A 23,254-nucleotide genomic window follows, 5' to 3' on the forward strand; every position below is an offset into this window, starting at 1 on the left:
AAAAACCTCAAAGATGGCCCAATCGGCAAAATTTTCTTTACTTTGAAGGTCTTTATCTCAAAAAAGCCTTGTAGGAGAGGTACGAAAATTCCGCATTACGTTCTTCGCATGCGTATCTACCAAACTGCCAAATCTTGTATTTATATAACTTTTCAGTAAAGAGATATGATCGGGCTAAGTTCAAGAAAACACCGAACAATGAAAACTTCTGACGACAATTTAAAAAAAACCCCATTTTTTAAATTTCTTAAACTTTGTCCACTTATTCTCCTCCACATCAGCTTTCACAATCATTAAAAACATGTTGCATAATGTCGTTGCACTAATAGTTACGGCCCCTCCAATGAGACCCTTAAACAAGGATGGGCAATTCCGACTTCTTGCCCAGCAAGTGTATAAAATGTAGGCAGGATTGAATTTCTTTTTATTAAAAGCTCAACAGGTACCTAAAAGGTGTCGCCGGCACTGAAGACGTTAATTTTGAAATTATTTGGTCACTGCAGCGGCCACGAGCGCGGAGCTACCGAGTAGGCGCGCGCGCACCCGAGATGCTCGTTGTAAGAGACGGCGCAGTGAGAGCTCGTTCTCGCGTCCTCAGTCCTCAGACCGATTGAGTTCGAAACAGCAACACCTCTCGGCTGACTTGAACGCACGTGCACCGGTAGTCGCAGTGATCTGGTTAATTGCGTCGATTTCTTTTTCAGGGGGCATAAGAATGTCATCGTTAAACTGTGCGTTCCGTGAAGATCTTTCATTGCAGTGGTAGCAAAAGCACGCGTAGCACAAGTAGTCCGTCTCACTGACAGTCACTGATCTTTCGGGCGTTAAACGTTCCTTCAAAGCATTCATGTCTAGGTCGGTAACTCTGCGAAATTTTGGCTTCTTTGCAATAATTAAAGGAGTACTGACAATTTTGAGACATCGCAAAAGAGACATTTTTTGCTTCGTTGGTACGCAGTGTCCACGCTGTCCACACACTGGAGTCGGAGAACACGTATATAATATTTTAATTTGACTTTGAAGTTTTCGTCGCTGAGCATTTGCAAGCCAGGCACACTGCAAGGACATTATCCCGAAACGACACTGAGAAGCCACCCCCTCGATATCGAAACCGAAGGTGTCTTTTTAAGGTGGCGCTAATTAAAATATATAGGATGCATTCCCAGGCACCACAATAGTCGTCTTACGTTTCTCGACACCAGTATTTTTATTTAGAGCAACAATCCGAATTTTTTTAAAATTTGTGTCAGTACTCCTTTAAGCTTCTTGTGCTTCGAATGGTAGTCTCCACAATAGACTCATTCAGAGCTATACTTTCTCGTCATGAGACGCACAGGAGGAGTAGAGTAAGAGCAGAGCACAAGAACTATCCGCGCCAAATGAAGTATGAACAGCGCACCGAACGCGCGGCCAGTTCACGCCGTCTGCTGCCGACATCTAATATAGACAAGCGCATCCGGTTACCGTTAGTTTGCTTTTCTTTCCTTTGACAATCCATATTTTGCTTTGCCACTGGAGCGCCACGTTCATGCTTTCCACTGATCGCAACTGGCGCAGCGCAGTTTCTGTGGCAGCAGCGTGCGTGAAGCGAGCGCTCATAGCTCCCTTATAGAGTTTTCATCTTGCTTCCATCTCCGCCGTGTTATCTGCGCCTAGCTGAGATGCGAACAGAGGGCGGATAGAATAGCGAAGCTCCAGTGCACGTGCGTTCAAGTCAGCCGAGAGGTGTTGCTGTTTCGAACTCAATCGGTCTGAGGACGCGAGAACGAGCTCTCACTGCGCCGTCTCTTACAACGAGCATCTCGGGTGCGCGCGCGCCTACTCGGTAGCTCTGCGCTCGTGGCCGCTGCATTGACCAAATAATTTCAAAATTAACGTCTTCAGTGCCGGCGACACCCTTTTAGGTACCTGCTGACCTTTTAATAAAAAGAAATTCAATCCTGCCTGCATTTTATACACTTGCTGGGCAAGAAGTCGGAATTGCCCATCCTTGTTTAAGGGTCTCATTGGAGGGGCCGTAACTATTAGTGCAACGACATTATGCAACATGTTTTTAATGATTGTGAAAGCTGATGTGGAGGAGAATAAGTGGACAAAGTTTAAAAAATTTAAAAAATGGGGTTTTTTTTTAATTGTCGTCAGAAGTTTTCATTGTTCGGTGTTTTCTTGAACTTAGCCCGATCATATCTCTTTACTGAAAAGTTATATAAATACAAGATTTGGCAGTTTGGTAGATACGCATGCGAAGAACGTAATGCGAAATTTTTGTACCTCTGCTAGAAGGCTTTTTTGAGATAAAGACCTTCAAAGTAAAGAAAATTTTGCCGATTGGGCCATTTTTGACGTTTTTTATAAAAACATCTACACTACACATAAAAACTAAAAACACCTGAGCTGAAGCAAAAACATGCATATATTTAGGTAAATAAATTTCAGCTACCTAACTTTAATATATTTTGTGCAATTCATAAGGAAAGTTGGCCAAAACAGCAGAGCGGATGAGCGCTCCACTCCACCTCTTCGTCATCATTGATTTCCTGTGGTTCGAAAAAATTTTTGGCGGCAAAACAAATTGCGGATCTCTTCTTTCCACTCATCAGGCAATAATATATAAAATTTTTAAATAAATTTGAGAGGTCGACCAGCCATCGTTTGTTCGATCTTACGTGGAATCACCCAGTGTATGTTTATATGGTTCCAATCAGCAAATGTGCTATGTGGACAAATTACAGGCAACAGAATGAGTTGCTGAAAAAGTATGATTTGTTTTTTTCTTGCATTTATTCCAACACATAGTCAGCCTGGGGCACATGACCAGATGTCAATTCCGCTGCATATCCTCAAAACATTGCAACTGTATGTTTAGGCATCACCTTGCAATCATTGTTGAATCAGCGCCAGTATGAATGAGGGCAACAAGGAGGCACAGGACAACCACCATCTATCAGCTGAAAATTTATTCAGGAGAGTAAGCATAAACATCAAAACATGTAAATCTTGGAATCAGTAGAATTCCTGCACACTTACTTATCACCTGAACAAAGAATGTGTATTGCGTGTTGTTGGCCATATTTATCATTTTTTTTTTAGATATAATATTATTGCCAGTGGTCCTCCAGTTGCGTGCCTGCCAACTCTCCCAATTTGCATGGGAAACTCCAGATTTCTTACCTGTCTTCCCGATTGTACGATCGCGGCCATAAATCTCCCGATAAACTGCCTCAACCCAATTTTTAAAGAAAACTGCAGTAAAACAAAAACCGGTGATTAAAACACCACGAACTTATTTATGATGCACCGAAGAAATGGGAACGTCCACGCAGCTCAAAATGTTCCCTGGCTACTGCTGTTTCCTGTTGTCCGCCGGGCTCTCCTTTCACCAGAAACTCACAAACACGCGCACACCCCAACCACTGACACTGGTGGGCACAACCCCCGTTTTATGGCCCAGTTCGAGAGGGCACAGTAACAGTAGAGAGGCTGGAGCGCTTCTATAGTAAGTCAGGCCACATGCCCACTTTGAATGTTTGCAGGCCACGGGCGTGGGGTCTGTATACTGGAAACTTTTGTTGATCGATCACTGGCGTCGCCTGAAACAATTTTTTTCCTGCCCCCCCCACCCCACATTGGCGGCGAGTCTCCCCTGATTTCAGAAGTCCCTAGGTTCGCAGGTATGAAGTTCATAGTGGTGGGGAAAGGGGGGGTGGGGCAAGCAGCAAGCCCTCGAACTCTGTAATATCCATCCCAAAATTTTTTTTACTTGGACCACTTTTTCTTAAAAGTGTACAAGAGACATTTCCAAGGAAAACTAACTCAACATGTTCACTAATGAAAGTGTTTATATCAAATACATTTTTAATGAAACCTTAGGGCACATGTTTATATTGGAGCAATGAAAAGAACTTTCATAGGAGTGTTCAGATAACTCAGTGTTATAATCGAATATGAATACTCAAGAAAAATGACCCCTGAAAACTATATCAGATATTTTCTCATTTCTGAAGCAGCACTGAAGTAAATGAGTGCATGCCTGCAATCCTGTCCACAGTCAAATATCTGAATAACTGAGGAGCTTTTAAATGCTAAATCATGCTCTTGATTACCTAGAGCACCACGGCAGTCACAATGACAAAACAAAACATGGAAGCGGCATATCAGCAGCTGCATGTAGTGTATGCTAGTGTTGTGCCCGCTGCAAGAGAGCAATGTAATAACAGCACCACATATATTGCTTTTGAAGGGATGCAAACATTGTGAGACTAGTGAAATAATAATACCGAACAAATCCTTATATAGGCTATTTAAAAGCAAGCCATTCTTAATGACGATAGTTGGGTACAACTTTAGAAGACAGGAGAGGCCCCGCCCAGATGACCGTAGCGCAGCAGCCAATTGCCTCCGCGACTAAAGAAATAGTCCTGCTAAAAAAATTGTGACTGCTCCGTCGATGGGGTCACCAGCCGTCCGGCTCATGACGTCACCTGAAGTGCGCGCCTATTGGTGAAGGCTCGTGTGCATCCGCCTTTGAGGGGAAAATGCCGCTGCCTTCTAAAGTTGTACCCGACTATAAATCAGTGAGCAGAAGCAATATGCCTCATGTGCCAATTCGGAAACTGGTGCCCCTATGCAAAAACTGCAACTATTCTGTAGCAGAATCATTTGGAATTGTCCTCGCATACATTGTTCTGTTGTCCTCAAGACTTGCAAGAAATGTTGCCGTCTTATATGTTTGGCAGAAATGGGTATTTGTCAACTTTGTATAGTGAACTCTCTAATTGATTAGTTAGGGCTATTGGATTCATGTTAGAACTTTAAACTTTATTTCGCATTTTCTCTTTTTTGCAGCAAAAAAACAAAATGCAAGGACAAGGAACAAAAAAAATTTGAACTATGTATTTACACACCACTAAATAAAAGTCTTGTAATGGTTTCTACATATCATACTGGACATGTAGACCAAGTTAAAGGGACCTTGAAATGGTTTTGATGATTTTGTACAAATGCTTTAGGCAGGTAGCACAACCACTTTGGATCATTAGCAGACTGATTTAAGAACCCTGCATAAAGTGTGTAGTTTTATTATAAGGTTTTAAATATGTGCATTGCTACAGATCAAAGTGGCGCTGCCAGCTGAGTTTTCAGCTGCTTCTTCCCATGGCATATCGCACGGATAAGTGACATCACACAGACAACCAATATGATTGGCTGACCCACTAACATGGGTAATTTTTCCAACCTAAGCATGAACAAATGTTTTATTAATTGTTTGAACACTTTATAATTTGTTGTATGCAAAGAAAACATTAACAGAAGGAGAGTACAGAAGGGGAGTCACATTTGACTACTACACTTGGGAACTTTCAATGGACAGCAAGCTTCGTCTGCCTGTGTTCCTATGTGCTCCATGTTGATGTGAGCTCTGTTATGTTTTGAGCTGCAAGCATAGCAATTCATGGCACGTCAAGCTTCAACTTTGTGTGCCTGTGCAAGGCAACCGGCGAGCGGAGTGACTGCAGTGCATTGGTACACTGAGCATCAGGCTCTCATTGTCCTATCAACACCGGGATGCCACTTCACGGCAGATTATCATCACAGTTCCTTTATTTAAACTGCAAAAGAGATTTACATTGTCCACAAGCTTACCTTTTGCAGATTGTTGGCTTACCAAAGAAGGAAGTGCAAGCAGTCAACGGCCAGAATTTTCGCAGCACCGGTGGCGTAAAGCCCAACCAAGCACTGGCAGACGGCCAACTTTTACAACAACAGCACCCATGACGGAAGGAAATACATTAGGATAGAGCAGCACGTGACAATCTTGAAGCCTAGTCAAAATATTTAAGGGAGAAATAGGACCTAGTCACGTGATAGGTAGGGCTCCGTGTTTTCGATGTTTATATTTCTTGAAAATCGGCGGGTGTTTATCGGCGTTTATATTTTGGGCGGAAATACGGCGTTTACCGGAGTTTATTTCTCGTAAATCCCCAATTCTCTGAAATTCGGAACTTTGCATTATTCTCAAAACCCCAAAATTTTAGATCAATTCATATCTGAACACTCAAACCTCAGAACACACGGAGCACATTTTATTTTTTCTAGAAGGTGTGAATACACATAAACATATATATGCACAAGCAAAATGCTTGACAACAAAACACCTGTATTTGTGCGTATAACAACCTTAGCTTAAAGCTTATTGTAAAACACGCAAGCATACTTTGTGAGGTTGCTGTCAGTGATCAAAGCGCGCTCCTTTCGATTGACGACTCTCAGCTTTGAAAATGCCCTTTCAACGTTGGAGCTAGAAACGGGAAGCGCCAGAACACGCAGTGCGCAGCGAGAAAGCACTGGCCACTATTGTGAAGTTTCCAAAACGACAGGGGTTCAACAATGTTACATATTTCATAGGACTGATAGTTCGCAAAAACACTCGGGAGCTGGCTCATGTCGTCAGTTTCAAGCACTAACTGAAAAATAGGCGCATAGGTTTAGAACGTGCAGGGCAGCTCATGCCACATTTGCATTCACAATTTGAACACAGTACCAAAACGATTCTTTGCTCTACTGGAGTTGATCGTACAGGTTCCTCTTAGGAGGTCAAGGAGGTCAAGGACTCGTCAAGGAGGTCGAACAGACTTGTGACATCTGATGCGAAGACCTCGGTTGGATCGCACCATTGACTGATGAGTGCGTGTAAACGAACCCCCAGTATGGGATAAACTTGGTGTGCCAGGGTACTCTCTGCCTCAAGTTTCTTAATAATTGAGAGTACGGCACACGAATTGGTCTTCAGAAACCTCATCTTAACGAGCAAGTCGTGTACAGCTTCAGGCGATGAAATAAGACTCATGACCCTCTCACACTTCGTTCCCTTTGCTTTGTCGCTTCCCAAGAAAGACAAAATGGCGCGCCAGTAGTCCAAAATATCTTCTAGAGCTTCATAAAAAGAGAACCACCTCGACGGACATGTGGTTTTCAGCGACTTGAAGGACATGCCCTTGTCCAAGCACACAAGACCAAACTTAAGGCGCAGCTCCCGCGACGACTTCAACAAGGCAGGAAAGTGCACAACAAAATCTTGAACTACGTTAAACGAGCTCGTTGTGATTCCATACTCCAGAGCGTTGTTGAGTAGGTGGCACGGATCTTTGAAGTGAAGCGCCTTGAATTCGGGAATGGAGAGTTGCAAGTCCTTGTGAAGCTTCTGCATGTAGGAAGCTGAGTCGGAGCACAATACAGCTACGTCGCCCAATACAGCTACGCGCTGTAAACTTTAAATCGGTCATACCAGACGATATAACAATGAGAGCTTAGAACTTGCCCTTTCGATAAAGAGTGGAACCAGATCATATTGGCCCTTGAAATCAGAGTTTATCGGATAAATCCGAATTGTCAGAAATTTTACCTCCGAATGTTTACCGGATTTTTTCGGATAAAACCGAAAATACGAAGCCCTAGTGATAGGCAACCGCTTGGTCGGCTCGCTTTAGGTTGCATCTGCTGTGGGCATTGCAAGGGTGTCTAATCCTACTCAAGAGGCATCGTGCACTAGGCCCCGGATAGCGGGAGGGGCTGCATCACAGGAGGTTGGCTTGCCAAGGCTGGTGGAATTATGTGATGCTCCCTCCTAGTTTTTTTTTTTCTTCCTCCATGTTAGTACTGACCACTGATCTCCAGTGAACCTGACCACTAAGCTAACTTGACGAATGAGAAGGAGCTTGATGTGGGCGAGTTGGTGTAGCATACTGGAACACTTGCGCTTGTCTGGTTAAGTGTTCCTTTCTAGTCCTCATGTGTTTTGCGCAACGTTAAATTTTCCAGTTGACGAATGAGTTCTGGGGGATAAGCAGTGCTAAAAAGGAGGTCAACAACTAAGGGTCTTTAGCTCACTTGATTTAAGGTGTTTAGCTTAAATTATGGTGCAAATTATTTCATAAAGCTGTATATTTATCATTTACACAAGTAAAAAAAAAACTTTTCAGGGACCCTTAGACTGCCATCAAATGAATTAATGTAACCGTATAGAGTACTGAGATTGCAAAACATGTGGTTCACTATAGTTCACTATAGTTTAACCTCTCTGTGACATATACTCAAACCACGACATAACGAACACGGACATAACAAATTATCGGTTAAAACGAAGTAAATAAAGAATAGTCATATACTCAGTGTTACAAATAAAGTTGATAACGAATTTTCGGATATAACGAAGCTATTTTCGTGGCAGATGTGACTTTGTTATAGTGAGGTTTGAGTGTAGTAGGGCAGTACGTGGTGCCACCCTGTTGTACATTGCCACTGTGCCACATTGTAAAGAGATTTGTCCCACACCTGCTGCTGTAGTGATTCTGTGACCATTCAGGAGTTGCACAAAGCACCAGTCGAAATCGGTCTGTGGTAAGATTCAAATGCTGTGGTAGATTCCTCTTTAGCTGCATTTTTGTGTCTTAGAGGAGTGGGACAAAGAGCCATGCTTTATTGTGGTACCACATGCATAATCAGGTAAATTTAATGATTAATATATGCCAATTATTTTGGTCTCCATAACATTTTTGAAATTGTCATGTACACTAAAAAAAAGGTGTGCGTCTTGGCCTCAAGTACACCTACCGTAAAATGACGAGCAAGCGCCCCCACCCCCGTTTTCTGGAGATCTGGAATAAGCGCCAGTGACCGAGCAAGTGACCCCCTCCCCCTCCTCCCCTGCGGCCACTTTTTTTTTCAAGATGAGCATCGCTTGTGTAAAAAGAACCACGAAAATGAGTACACTGAATGCGTATCTAATGTTGTTTATGAAATTCCGTTGTCATGTGGCCGGTCGTATATTGGTTAAACCGGTCGCTGCTTCAATGGTTTGACAGTGACGAGGCAGAATAAAAACAGTAAATAAATAAAGCATTTCATTAGAAACGTGGACGGGCATTTTTTTTATTTTAGCGGCTCTCCCGTCGCCATCTTGCATTTCGGTCTGGGACCGAGCAAGCGGCCCCCCCTCCAAATCTGGTCGGATTATGCTTCACCGTAGGGGGGGCGCTTGCTCGGCATTTTACGGTATGCTTCAGCTGTTTCAAGTATATGCTCTCATCATGATGTCTTGGTATGACCTGCGGAACAATATCTACGTCGGGTAGGCAAGATGCCGGATCTGTTCAGCTATGTGAACATTCAAATTAAAAAGCGCCGTGTTCTTACCAGTCAAGCGATTGCAACCAGTTTGACTTGTTTGACCTTTGATGGCACATTAGTAATAACGAGGCATCATCATCAGTGTGGGCATAACTCAGTTGGCAGAAGAGCATGTGCATCTTCAAGGCATGCCGATAATGTCAAAAGAGCCAGCCGCCTTCAAATTGTGTTTGCCTTCTTAACCGTGGCTGACACCCAATGTGGAGGATTGGCCATGAATTGCGTGGTTATAAATCTTGTAATTTGTGAAGGGGGTAACTTATGAATTATTGATGGCTCATGATCTTTTTCATTCATACGATCTTACAGGGCTTTTTATCTTTTTCTTAAACTGTCGTGTTTATCTGTTGTTCTGAACATATTTTCTTTTTGCTTGGATACTGAAGTTTTCAGAATGTTCAGTTGGTGGACAGCGCTTCATCTATATGTTTGTTACAGCGAAGCTGTTAATGGCTATGATTCGGAGCACACCATGATCCGGGGTTTCGTGGTGGCATCTGCGTCCAGTACTTGCAAGCCTTCAGTAGGCACCATGACACGACTCTCTACAGCGGAACGTATGAGATCCTGAGTCCAGTACTACGGAGCGCAGCTGTGTTCTTTAAGTTCGCGTGTATTGTTTCTTTTTTATATGCTCCCTTCTTTTTATCTCCCTTAATCCCCTCCAGTGTAGGATAGCAAACCGGACGCGCGTCTGGTTAATCTTCCTGCCTTTCCTTCCTCTTTCTCCTCCTCCCAGTCGGGGTGAGGCAGAGGTTTGCCTCGACTAGAGGCTTTTGACCGAGGAGAGAGTGTGGACTCCATTAGTGCCTTATTTGCTTTTCTTCCTTTCGTATTTGACTTGGTTGTTTGCGCGGTGGTTCATGAGGGTTGCGATCGAGGAGGGTTGCCTCGGTGGATGTCATCTGTGGACGCCGTTAGCGTCTAGTTCATCCTTCTTCCTTTCGTCTTGTCTGTTTGCATGGTGGTTCAACAAACAGACAGCCTTCTGAATGCATCTGAACCTTTCATCAAACTTCTGTGCTGTGTGCTGCACAGCTTCACTGGTCAACCACCTTCACAGAGTGAAGGATGTCGAAGCAACCTCAAATGACCCGCGGAATTTAACCAAGCATTAATCAGCCTGCTTAATACTACATAGGCGTGCGCATGTGGGGGAGGGGATGTAATCACCTAAAGGGGGGTGCCAATTCTGCCCCATACAAAGGCGTTGCCCATACCTTTACTCAGTCGGACTTTTCACGACATTTTTTAATGCGCTGGGTCATGGCTATGCATGTTTTTTGACGATAATGGCGACCAAGGACACCTAATGTTGCATTCAAGAAACAATTTACATCCCCTTACCCCGGTAAGACGGGGGCCAATGGCAGGCGTTTGTGAGAAGCGCGTCATCGCTTCATTTTCATTTTCACATCCATTGCGGAGCTCCTTTCGGCCTCAATCAACGGGAGGGAGGGGGTGGAGGCTGCGGTGAAACTTGCCCCCCCCCCCCCCCCAATGGTGTACCCTGCCCACTCCTCGCAGTGAGCATGATCCATAGATACAGACAAACCAAACAAGTTGAAACAACTAAGTTTGGGAGCTGCTGTGGGCTGCGGCATGGTAGTCTTATGGTAGCGCGAGAAGAAGCGAAGTACAAGCATTCTCTTATTAATATTTGTGAAACCTTTGTCGTTTACCCGATGCACAGTTGTGCGCACCATCCGCCATCTCAATGAGGGAGTTCTGTGCGCGCTAACCACAGAACACGTACTGGTGGTAGTGGTTTGAAGAGGAAAAGGCGCCTAATTTCTGCAGCCCGTACCGGTAGGGAGCACGGCGCAGCGCCTCATCATCCCGTGCCGCCCGTCATGCCGGCTTGACTGACCTTGACGATCTTGCTTGCTTGCTTGCTTGCTTATTCCTTGCATTTGGCTCACACCCACAACGGGGATAAATAATAATAATAAATAAAATCAGGGAAAGGGAAAAGTGGCTTTTTTTAAGTAGAATAAGACGATTCTCGTGATACGAGGAAAGAAAATAAAGAAATAAATAAGATTAACAATTGGCAGAGGACATTGGTACATTGGTTGCGCGTCAGTTGGCGTCGGTAGCGTCGGTGCACATGTATAGGCCTCGTGCGCTGCTGTTTCAAATCGGATATGCAGCGCCACTGCGGCGGCTGCTGGCAAAATGTCCCTGTTCCCTCCGTACCGCCGCGCTTGGCCGCAGCAGGTTGGCAATGACCCCTAGCAGCGCAAGCGTGTGTACGCGGCGAAAAAAGTCGACTTATATCTGCTCTTGCGAGTTCACATGTCATAAGAGCCTCAAGAACACGGCCGGGAAACTACCGACATTGGAATTCGTACGAGGCTGATCGGCAAAAACGTTGGATCGCAGCCGTTCGGAGCGCCCGATAAGCAAACTGGTCCTGTCTTGGCACAGTTTCTTTCGATTTCTATCCAAGTCACTGGCTATTGACACCCTTCCTCGTCCTTACTCCCGAATCTTTTTTAAAATTCTGCATGTGTATGTATATTATTATACACGCACACATTGAAACGCGCACGGACGAAGATACATAAAGTATGATTTAACCCCCACCGAAAAAAAAAAAGTTGTGCCTGCGCTACTGTCCCAGGTAATATTGACACATTGTTGGTTCCCCTGATCCTCTTATTTACTGTTCGCCCGAACGGAGATTTGTGGCAACGATTGCGGCGCAAGACACTCCTCTGCAGTGCCCAATTTGTCGGCTGTGCACGACTGTATCTGAGGGGCCTCAGGATCGGCTTCATGATCGCACGACCTAGACAAAAAACACAGTTGCACATGTTCAAAAATATAATTTAGCAAAGTGTTTGACGTACCAACAACGCTAGAAAACTAAAAGACGGGAACTTCATGCGGTCTCTATCTTTTTATCGTTGCTAATATGTCATTTCAACTATCCCCGCTTTCTGCTAATGCGCGCCGGTCACAGGACAAGCGACGCGCGAGGCTGCCGATAAAAAGTATTCTCTATCGTACGCCAAGAAAAAAGTTTACTCGCTTGTAAACGCTCGTCGTACTCTACGCTTTTTATTTGTGCGACGCATTTTCCGAATATTTTCGACGGACCGACGGCACTTGGAGTTCTTACCTCACGCAGTAAACGTGATTAGCGGCGTACAAGTCGCCACGCCGAAGCGAACTACTTTGTTTGAAGTATTCCTGAACGTTTGCTATCCGTCCGTAGCCGCAAAAAAAGCAAGCAGGGCTTGTTTTGCGTTCACATTTTCACGCATCGACGTTCGCCACACACAACTTCGAGGTACGCGCCGGGAGGAGAACAGGGACAAAATGCGCGAAGTGGCCGCATTGGCGCTGCGCACTCGGGAGAGCGGTGGCGCCATCAACTGAGCGCACGAGGACTATATCTGCAAATTTCTCACACAATTTATTACACAAACATATAGTCCTCAAATCACAATAAAATGTCATCAATATATTAAAATAACATATACAATTGTTTGTGAGGAACATTAGCTTATCGTATTCACAGCATATCACTTGCGCCATTGTCAAGGAAGCGTCGACGCGTCGACGCTAGTGTGTGCTTTCCTTGACAGCCCGTAGACCCGTAGACCGCGGTGCTCGGTAGTTGTTCCGAGCCGTTGGAGTTATTCCTCGATTGGCAATATATCTCTGCTAAGCTTTTCTCTCGTCGCCTGATTTCTTGAGAAGTCGGTGAGCTGCCATAAAACTATAACGAAATTGAGTGGGACACTTTAGCGTTGATACTAATTACGATACCGAACGAGTGTTCTTCAGGGTGTCGTTTACCGAGACGTGAGCACACCATCTCGTTTTTTTTTTTTAAAGAATGACTGTAGATTTAATTTAAATGCTCACTACTATTCGAAGTTTCTGATTATTCGTATTAGCGCATGATAGTTGCGTGTGGTTGATAACATTGCTGCGATAAACGTGCTTACGATCTTCTGTGAACGTTCGTTCATATGACATAACTTGAGGCGAATAAGCAGTTCATTTCAACGTGGCTGTACCTTTGCTATTCGGTTCAGGTAAGCTGTCGGAGACAATGAGTTCTTCCGAGGAAGTATCGTGGATATCCTGGTTCTGCGGACTACGAGGGAACGAGTTCTTTTGCGAGGTAAGCGTGCGACCGGCAACCTCGTTACTGCTGTTGGCAGGCAGAACACTGCTGTTGTAGAGTTGTTCGATAGTCTTGTCGCCTGTACAGTCAGTGGTTCTACCGTTATTTATCGTAGACCTGCCTTCAATTAGGCTGATCATGTTAATTTGCTCGTAATGCTTCAGCTCAGGCAAGGAGGGAAAAGAAAAGGTCTTAGACCGATGATTGAACTAACAATTATTCATTGTCAAACTGCACTCTCTGACAACTATGTCACTGCATCTTTCAACCAGGGAAGAGATATTGCACATTGATAAGTCATCCTACATCATAAAAATGACTAGAATGAACAAGATTAATAGTTTGGAGCACAGAGCGCGGCCTTTTATGGAAAGAAGCCTTGGTTAGTTCTAAATTTCGACTGCGACTGCAACTCTTCATGGACAAAACACGTAATTGTGAGGTAATATCCGGGAAAACAGTTAAAATAACAACCACACCTAGCAACTGGCTTATCGTCTGCTCAACACCATGTCAAAACCGTCTGTGGACCAGCAACTGTCACGTTGAGAACGCAAACTCACTCTGCCTATTTGCGTGGGGAACTCTTGCTGCTACTGTGTGTGGCTGTGCTGGAGTTCAGCTCTCATTTTGATCATGCCTATGCATGTTCTTGTGCTGTCATCTTTCCTAACAGCTGTGGACCTGTAATATGAATTAGTTGTGAATGCTAACAAAACACATGGAAACAAAAAATTGGGATGCACTTAATGGTAGCTAGCATGCATATATCAATTTTGGATCACAGTAGTGTGTCGCTGCATGCAGTTTCATGTGACCTTCTATGCAGATTTAGAATCGTAGTGCTTTATTGGGTGCCTAACATTGTTTGATTCTGCAAGTAAAAAACACTTCCTCTTCATTGCCTTTCTTCATCATCTCATTAAACATTTTGGTCAATTGGTAGTCCTTTTATAGTTGGTTTTTATCCTGACTTGCTGTTGTATAGACGAGCCATATCTTTGACAGGCATCAAGGAAATGTAAAATTTAGTTTTCTGTCTGCGTGTATGTGGTTGTCACTTACAGGTTGATGAAGACTACATTCAAGACAAGTTCAACTTGACTGGGCTCAGTGAGCAGGTACCTCACTACAGGCAAGCATTGGACATGATTCTGGACCTTGAGCCAGGTATGTCATTGGAATTGGTGCTCATGTTGTTCTGTTCTGCAAAGGACGTCCTTTACTGGGCTACAAGGCCATGCTGAAGTGCTCAGTTTCTTTAAATGAGAGGGTGTTCTTGGTCTGTGGACACGCAAGCCAGACATAACACCATTACATGCAGCAGTGAAATTTTAGCTGTCTTCTTTGGCTTTACCAGCCCTCGCTTTTTGGCTCCTTGAGAATGCAATGGATCACATTTTACATCCATAACGGAGCATAAGGTGTGTTTCCGAATTATAGGGAACAGGAAAGTTCAAACATGGACGGGAGAACATTTCCAAGTTTTCTAGGAAATGTGGAAGTAGAAATTGTAATTGCATCTTAACCGACTTGTCTGCTCCTTTGTTGGCTTCTGGTGCGTTATACCTTTGTCACACGGGCAGCTTTAACTACGGTTATGCTTAACTGTGGTTAACAAGATTAATCGCAGTTAACGCTAACGCGGGTTTGCCATTGCTACACAGGCTCATTTAGCTCAGTTGAGCAAGCAGACTAAATCATGGGCTGGTCATGTGGTCAGCAAGAAGTTTGGGCACACCCTTGGCAAGTTTTGTGGTACGATACAGCACTTCTAAACCTCCGCTACCCTAGCTCAGTTTGCGATAACCATGGTTAGGAGACTAACTGCGGTAACGTCTGCAGTGTAGCTACCTCTAACCGCTGTTAAGGCTGTCCGTGTGACAGGGGTATTAGCCACCATGAATGAGTTTATGGGATACAGGGAAAGTAAACATGCTCATAATATTTCAATTTTCTTAAGTCCTTCAAACAGATTTTTACGCAGTATATTTTTTGAAAGAATAACATTGTAAACACTTGATGCGCTTTTCAGGAAACTTTCTTTTTTTTGCAAGTTATATCAAAAGAAGAGAAAGTGATCAAAGGCTTGTTCTTTATTAGACACAACCTAGTGAAGCCAACAGGCAATAAAGCCAAGGATCACCGTAGGAGGTATTATATGTAGCTTTTACCTGTAGTGTTGCAACTATGACATGACTGGAAATTAATTAAACGAAAAAATCTCCAGGCTTGCGCGGAGCACGCTGCACAGTCACAGCGAAAGCTGGAAGAGTGGCCGTTCTAGTCTGTTGTAAACTCTCTTGGGCAACTAATACAAGTACACTTGCAAGGTACCCACTACGCCATAAATCACCACAATTCTTAAGATGTAGGGAAGCACCCACTGTGCCATTATTTATCATTAGGCGGAGGAGCGTGGTACTCGCGACACATCAGTAAGGCATTATGTCCACTTTGTTTGTGCAGTGGCTGATGGTAATGAAGAATTATGGCTGAGGCCTTCGTAATGGGTTGGAAGCATTCAACGACCCACTCATTGTGCAGTTCACATTGTGTGATGCCTGGTTGTTATTTTAATCTTCTACCACGCTATATTGCACATGTTAACGCGATTCCTTGCCCGATGTGATGCCTGCATGGGGTCGTTTTGTGAAGAAGTTTGAAGCACCGGCGTGGCTCTGTGGTACAATACTAGAATGCCACGCAGAGGGCCCGGGTTCAAATCCCGTCCAATGCTAGATATTTTTCTGTCATTTATTTTTTCTTATTGCACGCGATAGCGGTACGGACACCGGCGGCAATGGCGGACAACTACAGCACCAAAATCGGCTGTTGTTGTGATCTCATAACAGCATTCGCTGGAAAACTACTTAACATTGGTGGGGACCAAACCCACAACTTTCATATTGTGCATCTGATGCTCTACCAATTGAGCTACCACAGTAGTCATTCCCCCATCTACTTTATTGGGTATTTCTGTGCGTGTGATCTTCGGAGTGTTAGCCAGTGCTACTTGTAGCCATGGTAGCAAGTGGGGAGTGGCAAGTGTAGCCGTTCAGTAATCCTACAAAGGTGTAGTAAAAATCAGTTTGTTGCCTTTGGCACCACCACATCAGTATTTTGAGTGCCCAGTAGTTAATTGTCCATATTGAGTATAGTTAATGCATTGTCATTTCTTCCAAGAAGCAAGCTTTCTGGTGCGCACAACTGTATATCAGGTTAAAAAAATCATGCGACTTCATTTTATTACCTTGAAGATCCTGTTTGGGTTATTAATAAGGGTTGGTTAGTACGTTTACACAATAAAAAGCGGGTGTTAAGGTGAGATAGAAGTTTGCACAGTGTCCAGAAATTCCAAGTGACTTGTGATGGCAGCAGCATTGTGGGGCAGGCCATTTCAGTCTCTGGCAGCCCTAGGAAATAATGAAGCTTGAAATGTTACGGTTTGTGTTATGGTTCATGTCACGTAGCAGTTACTTCGGTGGTTAATAGCGCATCATTTTATGATAATTTGTGAGAGTATGTCAAGCCTCGTTCCTGCTTTCTTGTACCAGATGACGAACTGGACGACAACCCCAATCAGAGTGATCTAATAGAGCAGGCTGCGGAGATGCTCTATGGCCTCATCCATGCCCGTTACATTCTCACAAACCGAGGCATTGCTCTCATGGTAAGTGCATCAGTTTCCCTTCAAAATGATGGTTAGCCAGTCTTGTTGATACAAACACATAGTACACTGTAAACAGCCAAGAACGGAGGCACATATTAACGGTACACATGACACAGGCACTGACTTACAACAAAAGTTGAATTGGTGAGCGTGAAATGTGTAGGCAGAAATGGCAGTGAAAAAAAGAACACGGGGCAAGCATAGAAAAGTGAATGGCTTATGGTTCCTGGCATGCGAAGGCAGAAAGGTGTTAAAGGAGTACTGACATGAATTTTAAAATTTTTCGGATTGTTGCTCTAAATGAAAGCACGGGTGTCGATAACCCTAAAAAGAGTGTCTTGGTGCCTGGGGATGCATTACATATATTTTTAATACCGCTTCTTTCAACCAGCAGTTTCGGTTTCGGTTTCGAGAGGGCGGCTTCGTAGTGACGTGTCAAGTCGGCCCGTGACGTCACGGGCAGACAGCAACCCACGAAATATGCACCTGCTGTCCTTTGCTGTCAGTCGAACGTGGTTCATGATGAGTGAACTGTCGTCCAGTGCCTCCGACAGCGATTTCTGTGATTTAGGCTGCATGCAGGACCCAGATTTCGCAAACCAAGTGAGCCGACTTGAAACGTCATAGGGCTCTGCATGCGGTGAAGCTGCCTTGCAGATGCTGGGAGATGAAAACTTTGAAAATCAAACTTAAATATTTATACGTGTTTCCCGGATGCGGTGTGGGGAGAGCGTTAACACTACATGCCAAGGAAACCAAAAACGTCCGTTTTGTTGCACTTCAAAATCGTGTCAGTACTCCTTTAAAGAGGCCCTGCAACATTTTTCCAAGTAATCAACTGACCTCACTATCTGAATTCATTGCCTCGTGAATCTATTGCCGCAAAAAATTTTTTAATCCATAAAGTACGAGCAGAGTTCTAGGGATTTGTTGCATGCTTTAAGCGCCTTCTCTATCCTTTTCTCCCAACAAGCGCACTGATAGCTACACGGGGTGACGACAAAGGGGCCAGAAGCTACGTCAACATGCTTCATGACCTTGAGCACTTTTTCTTTTTTTTCTTTCAACGCACCTACTCACTTTCAGAGTGATCATCATGATCACGAGCACGCTGGTGTAATTCTAGCACCATAGAGCTTGGTGTAGGTACATGGCAGCACTTTGTGGCGAGCACTTAACTATGCAGCAAACGAATCATCAGATCAGCCAGTGGCTGTGTCTCTCCATCTATGATGTAGTCGGGCCGGTCTATCACTGAATTAGCCGAAAGAAGAGTGGGCGATTTCTAGCTGCCTTTGGAACGTAATTGTAAGTTCATTCTCACGTGTAGTGCTATAATATTTGGCTCACGTGTTCACAGGAGCCTCGACTACCAATCGGCAGTGTTTTCTCACCATGTCCAAAAAGTGTTGGAGGGCCCCTTTAAATATCTGGTTTTCTTGTCAAGTATAGTTGGATTGAACTGGCACTTAAAGGGCCACGCTTAACAGTGACAAAAGGCCTCAACGTTGCATGTGCGCTGATGCTCATGCCTTTCCATGATGGTGACTAGATTGAAATCCAGTTTGCACTTACATGACGTGCAATGTAAGGCTAAATTGCTGCCATACTTCTGTTTAACTTTGTTGGCGTGCTCTCAGAGGCAGTCAGCGAGGCAGCATCCTGTTTGGCCCATGTAGAAACTGCTGCAGCCCAGAATGTCATATACTCCTGTGATGCAGCTCGTGAAGGGCACTTGATGTTACTTTTCACATCCTTTGTTTCTTGGAGGTATATAAAGGCTGTTGTCAATTCTGTAAATAGGGGTGTACAGTCCCGTCTATGTCAGTGTAGAGCACGCGAGCAGCCGGCTTTGCTCTACAGGGCAACACCTTGCAGTGGTTGCAGGTTCTGACTTGGTTTGCCCAGGAGCATTCACGGCCCACTAGACATGCAGACATCTATCGTTGCTTCCCCTGTCCAACGTATTGTTGATGCCGTTGCAATAGTAACAAACGTGGTGCCTGACATCTGACTTGTCAGAATTTGAGCAGGCACTACTGCTTCGATGCGACTCTTTGTCTGCCATTCCTTGCAACGACACTCCGTATCACTCGCTCCTCTGTCTTAGAAGGGAATGTGTGGATCGACAAGGGCAGTGAAGCACGATTGCCCCTACCAGTTGAGCATCCTGGGACTGCGCAAAGTTGTTTCGCGGGTTGTTCAGTAAGCTGCCCAAATAACTAAAAGGGTGCAGCGGCATCAATTCACTGAAGGGGATTATTTGTACTGCTTCAACAACAATCAAGAGTGCACCGCATGTGCGGAAAGAGGCAGCTCACAAACATACAGGAGCAAGAGGAGGGGAGAGAAGCCTTTTGTATGGACATCTGACCCATGCAAGCAAGAAATCCAGAGGCAAAATGGCAGCCAGCGCATCTGTCGTGCTTTGTAGTTGTAGTGATCTTTCTTGTTGCCATGGCGTCTTTTCGGGGTTCAATGAAAAAGTACAGAAAAGAAAACGTGTTCTATAGTAATCTCAGCTCTGATGCCAAGCCACAATCTCTTTTAACGTTACACTTATCCAGTCATAGGCTTGCGCTCTTCTCAGTCATTCCGCCCACAATAGTTCTGGCAAGCGCCACTACGTGCTGATGTGGTCGGCAGCGATGTAGTGACTTTATTGCGTGATTAAAATACTAAATCATCTGATATGGGTGCTTAGACCTATGCTAATATTATCCCCAGCCATCGGTCTACACAACCCAGAAATAAAAAGTAGGGCCTTTAAAGTGTTGGAGGGCCTCTTTAATGCATAAATACAGGATGAAAATGGCAGCCGCAAGCCGCATATGCAAGCCCGATGCATCTGCTTCTTTCAGCTAACTTCAGTACAGCCACAAGGTGCCTGCCATAGTCCACTTCTTGCATGCTTCAGCACCTATGGAGGTTTATAGGTGTACTGTTTTTTCATTCACCTGGTGTCACGAGTAGAAGCTGGCATCTTCTGAGAATCTAGGGTGGCCCCCTCTATTAGGCAGACAAGCAACCATTGTTTATTTCTTGCTTTAGAACCTGTTAATGAAAACTATAGTTTTCCATTACCATGCCTAGATGGTGCTAGCTGTGCTATACTAGCATGTGACAACACTGTGGGAGCAGAATTTGGTGCATAAGGTGCTTCTAAAGGACTGGTCTGTTCAGTTTGTTTGTTTGGTAGCCAGTCTCAGAGCTTAGTGTCTTATGCTGCGTCTGACCTTTTACATACAGATTGAGAAGTACCAAAATGGAGACTTTGGTTACTGTCCCAGGGTGTACTGTGAAAGTCAGCAGATGCTCCCAATTGGTGAGTTAGACCCATAGTTTTGGATAGTTTGAGCTGGTGTGTGCAGTTGTGCAATACTTTTAAATAACTAATTGAATATTGTCTTGTTCTGTTCAATCCTTGAATTTAATTTAGTCATTATTCACAAGTTCGTGTTACATGTGCAGGATCAGATGAAATACTGAATCAATAATGTGATAACTTCCATTCCATCCATTGTGAACATAAAGCATTATGTAAGAGCGATGTATACACCATCACTGAGAGAGCCAGATACTCTCAGAGAAACCTTGATCAATCGCTTAATTTTATTCAGGCATGACATTCGGCAGTAGGTATCGTGCAGCACTATTTGTGTTGTGCAGCTGTGTACTCTCTTCTGATTAAATCTGAAAATGTTTGTTGCAACATTATGTGATGTAAAGGTAGCACCATCTGCAGCAACCATTCTACCTTTTCTTGCTCTGCCATTTCTGCAGATGAGTTGCATTTGTGGTTTGGTCCCAGTGGTACACCGAGATACAAACTGCCCTGCAAGGCTACCTTTATATAGTACTTTGTTTTTATAATGTGCACATACTCCGAAGAGTCCCAAGTATATACAGGCAATCTCCCGTATCTGCCCTCCTCCATGAGCCCCTCTTAGCAAAGTGGGGTGTCAAATAACATAGTGACTCATTCTCTGCCCCTCCAGAATCCAGTGGGCATGCCTTTTTAATCTGCTAATGCATGTGACACCTCACCTTTATTTAAAAAAAGCAATAGGCAGTATGGCACCTGGTACTAATTAAAGATACATACAGATTGAGATCTTTTCTTGCTAGCAGCTGCACCTGCACATTCCTAGACTTGATGCCATACACAGTACCACCACTTTATTCTGCCCAGCATAATTAGAAAAAAAAAAGTAACACCTTCGCTGCAAGGGCAAAGCAATTAATGCGATAGCAACAACTTGGAATGTTATACGAAGTAAGACTAGCAACTCGCTGCTTTAGCATGTGACCTGGTGTAGGAAACACGGCTGTTGCTGCAGCGAGTGAAGCGACCGTCGTGCTGTGTAGGGCTTCGACACAAACTTCATGATGAAAACATAACTCTTGCAAAGGTATGGGCCGTCTGCGGATCCCCTCTAAATACCTATATGGCGTGCGCAACAGTTAAAGACCACGTCTGCCCGGTCAAAGTATGGATTTCCTACTGGAGACGCTCAACCCCCACTGCTACCTCTCCATATGCCCTTCTTGCGGCGTAAGTGGCTAGCCCGGCATGTTTCATCTCTGCTTGAGCCGCGACCATCAGCAGCCCTCGCATACTTTCACTAACACATAGAACACATAGAACATGTGAAGTGCAGTGCGATATTATCAGTTCGAACTTTATACTGAACATGATGCCGAAGGCAACGACAAAAATGCGCCTGGAGTATCATATAATTGCTGTCGCAATAATTCCAATTCTGTGCCATCTGTTGTATTGTCACATTGAATGCATGTACCGATTCCCCTTCTTGCTCACAACAATGAAAGAATTTGAAACTTCAGAAATTTCATTCGGCAACGATTCATAGTAGCTGCTTCGCAGGTCAGGGTTTCAGGCTTCCGTGGTGCCACTTTTCCATTAAAAATTTGTCATGTTTGCTTCAAGCATAGCTGTCAGCAGGGCTCTCTTATCTTAGTAGTCTTTCACACCATTCACTTCAGGCTGAGCCTCAACCTTCAATAAGTACACCCACAATTTATCTTTTTCATCTTAGGATTCCAGTAGCCTGTGGGCCATGGCTAGTGGTGGTTCATTCTGAGAAATCATTGTGCACGGGCCTCTTTGACGCACCAGAATCCTCATCGCCAGTTCTACGTTCTACCAGCCAGAGGTTGCCAGCTACATTGCGAAAACCAGACCAATATTGCAGGGCAAAAGGAGTTTCGTTTATTTCCTGCTTAGAAATACAGTCTCCGACCGATTTTCCGGACCTTGCAGGGTCTGCGAAATAGTCTGAAAAATCGAACAGTCCGAAAAATGGTTAAGACATGAAAATGAAGTTTATTTGGATTAGAACAGCCTAGAAAGACCCCCAATGATGCCCTGCTTCATGCTGTGCTTGGGGACAAACAGATTTGGTTGTATTTGGGCTACGGTAACAACATCAGTGCTTTGGCAATCACTGCCGCCGACCGTTGCGGGCAGCATAGTTGGTGGTTCCATGGCACCAAGCTAACAAAACTTGATGTAGGTCGCAAAAAGATGCACGCAACGTCTCGTCTGTTTGGTGAGATTTAACGATGCAGTCTGGGGTTCTTAACCTGCACTGACATCACACACTATGCGAGCCTCCAGCATTTTACCTCCATCGAAACACTATCGCCGCGGCTGCGATCGAACCCGCATGTTTCAGGACGTGCACGTTAACTGAGTGCTACTGAGCAACCGCAACAGCAGGGAACATGTGACGCGCACAACAGCTCAAAAACACTCGACACGACACCAACACAACCACGTGCGGAATGACAACCGGAAAAACCACATTCTTTTCCATCCTCCATGGGAAAAACAATCACACAAATATGTTAAAAAACCTACCGGCGTATTAATGATGACGATAAGGCTGACTGAAAAAGAAAAGTTGCATCCCCTAGACAGTTTTTCCTGCCAAGGAAGATAGGACACCGGAAGATTGTGCACACTTCCAGTCTTGGAGGCAACGCAACTAGCCACTGGAAGCCAAACTTGACCAAGCCAACAGAAAATCTAACATGGCGGCTTCCAAATTGAGCGGCATGGCTCAGAACGAGCTATTTGGTCCGAAAAATCGAACTTTAGGGCATAAGTTTGTCTGAAAAATCGGACACGAAAATGCATTAATGCTATGGGAACCTTGACGGTGCATTAATAAAGTCCAAAATATCCAACAAGTCCGAATTTTTGGAGTCCGAAAAATCCATCAGCA

The 23,254-nt window shown here is 44.4% G+C and overlaps 1 protein-coding gene across 2 annotated transcripts in view; it reads left to right on the forward strand.

The window, feature by feature from the left end:
- Positions 1-12,789: 12,789 nt before the first annotated feature.
- The window catches only part of LOC119400125 (casein kinase II subunit beta), a 33,978-nt gene continuing 23,513 nt past the window's right edge, over positions 12,790-23,254 (forward strand). The window contains exons 1-5 of one of the 2 annotated variants that reach the window (XM_037667089.2): positions 12,790-12,900; positions 13,239-13,327; positions 14,398-14,500; positions 16,888-17,003; positions 20,253-20,328. In XM_037667089.2, coding sequence (XP_037523017.1) covers positions 13,256-13,327; positions 14,398-14,500; positions 16,888-17,003; positions 20,253-20,328 — 367 coding nt within the window. In that variant the 5' untranslated portion in view covers positions 12,790-12,900; positions 13,239-13,255. Of the gene's footprint in view, positions 12,901-12,931; positions 13,003-13,238; positions 13,328-14,397; positions 14,501-16,887; positions 17,004-20,252; positions 20,329-23,254 lie in introns of those variants that run through there. The other variant, XM_037667098.2, reaches the window with a different exon arrangement.

This window comes from Rhipicephalus sanguineus, chromosome 1 (assembly GCF_013339695.2).
Source record: "Rhipicephalus sanguineus isolate Rsan-2018 chromosome 1, BIME_Rsan_1.4, whole genome shotgun sequence".
NCBI classification, from domain to species: domain Eukaryota; kingdom Metazoa; phylum Arthropoda; class Arachnida; order Ixodida; family Ixodidae; genus Rhipicephalus; species Rhipicephalus sanguineus.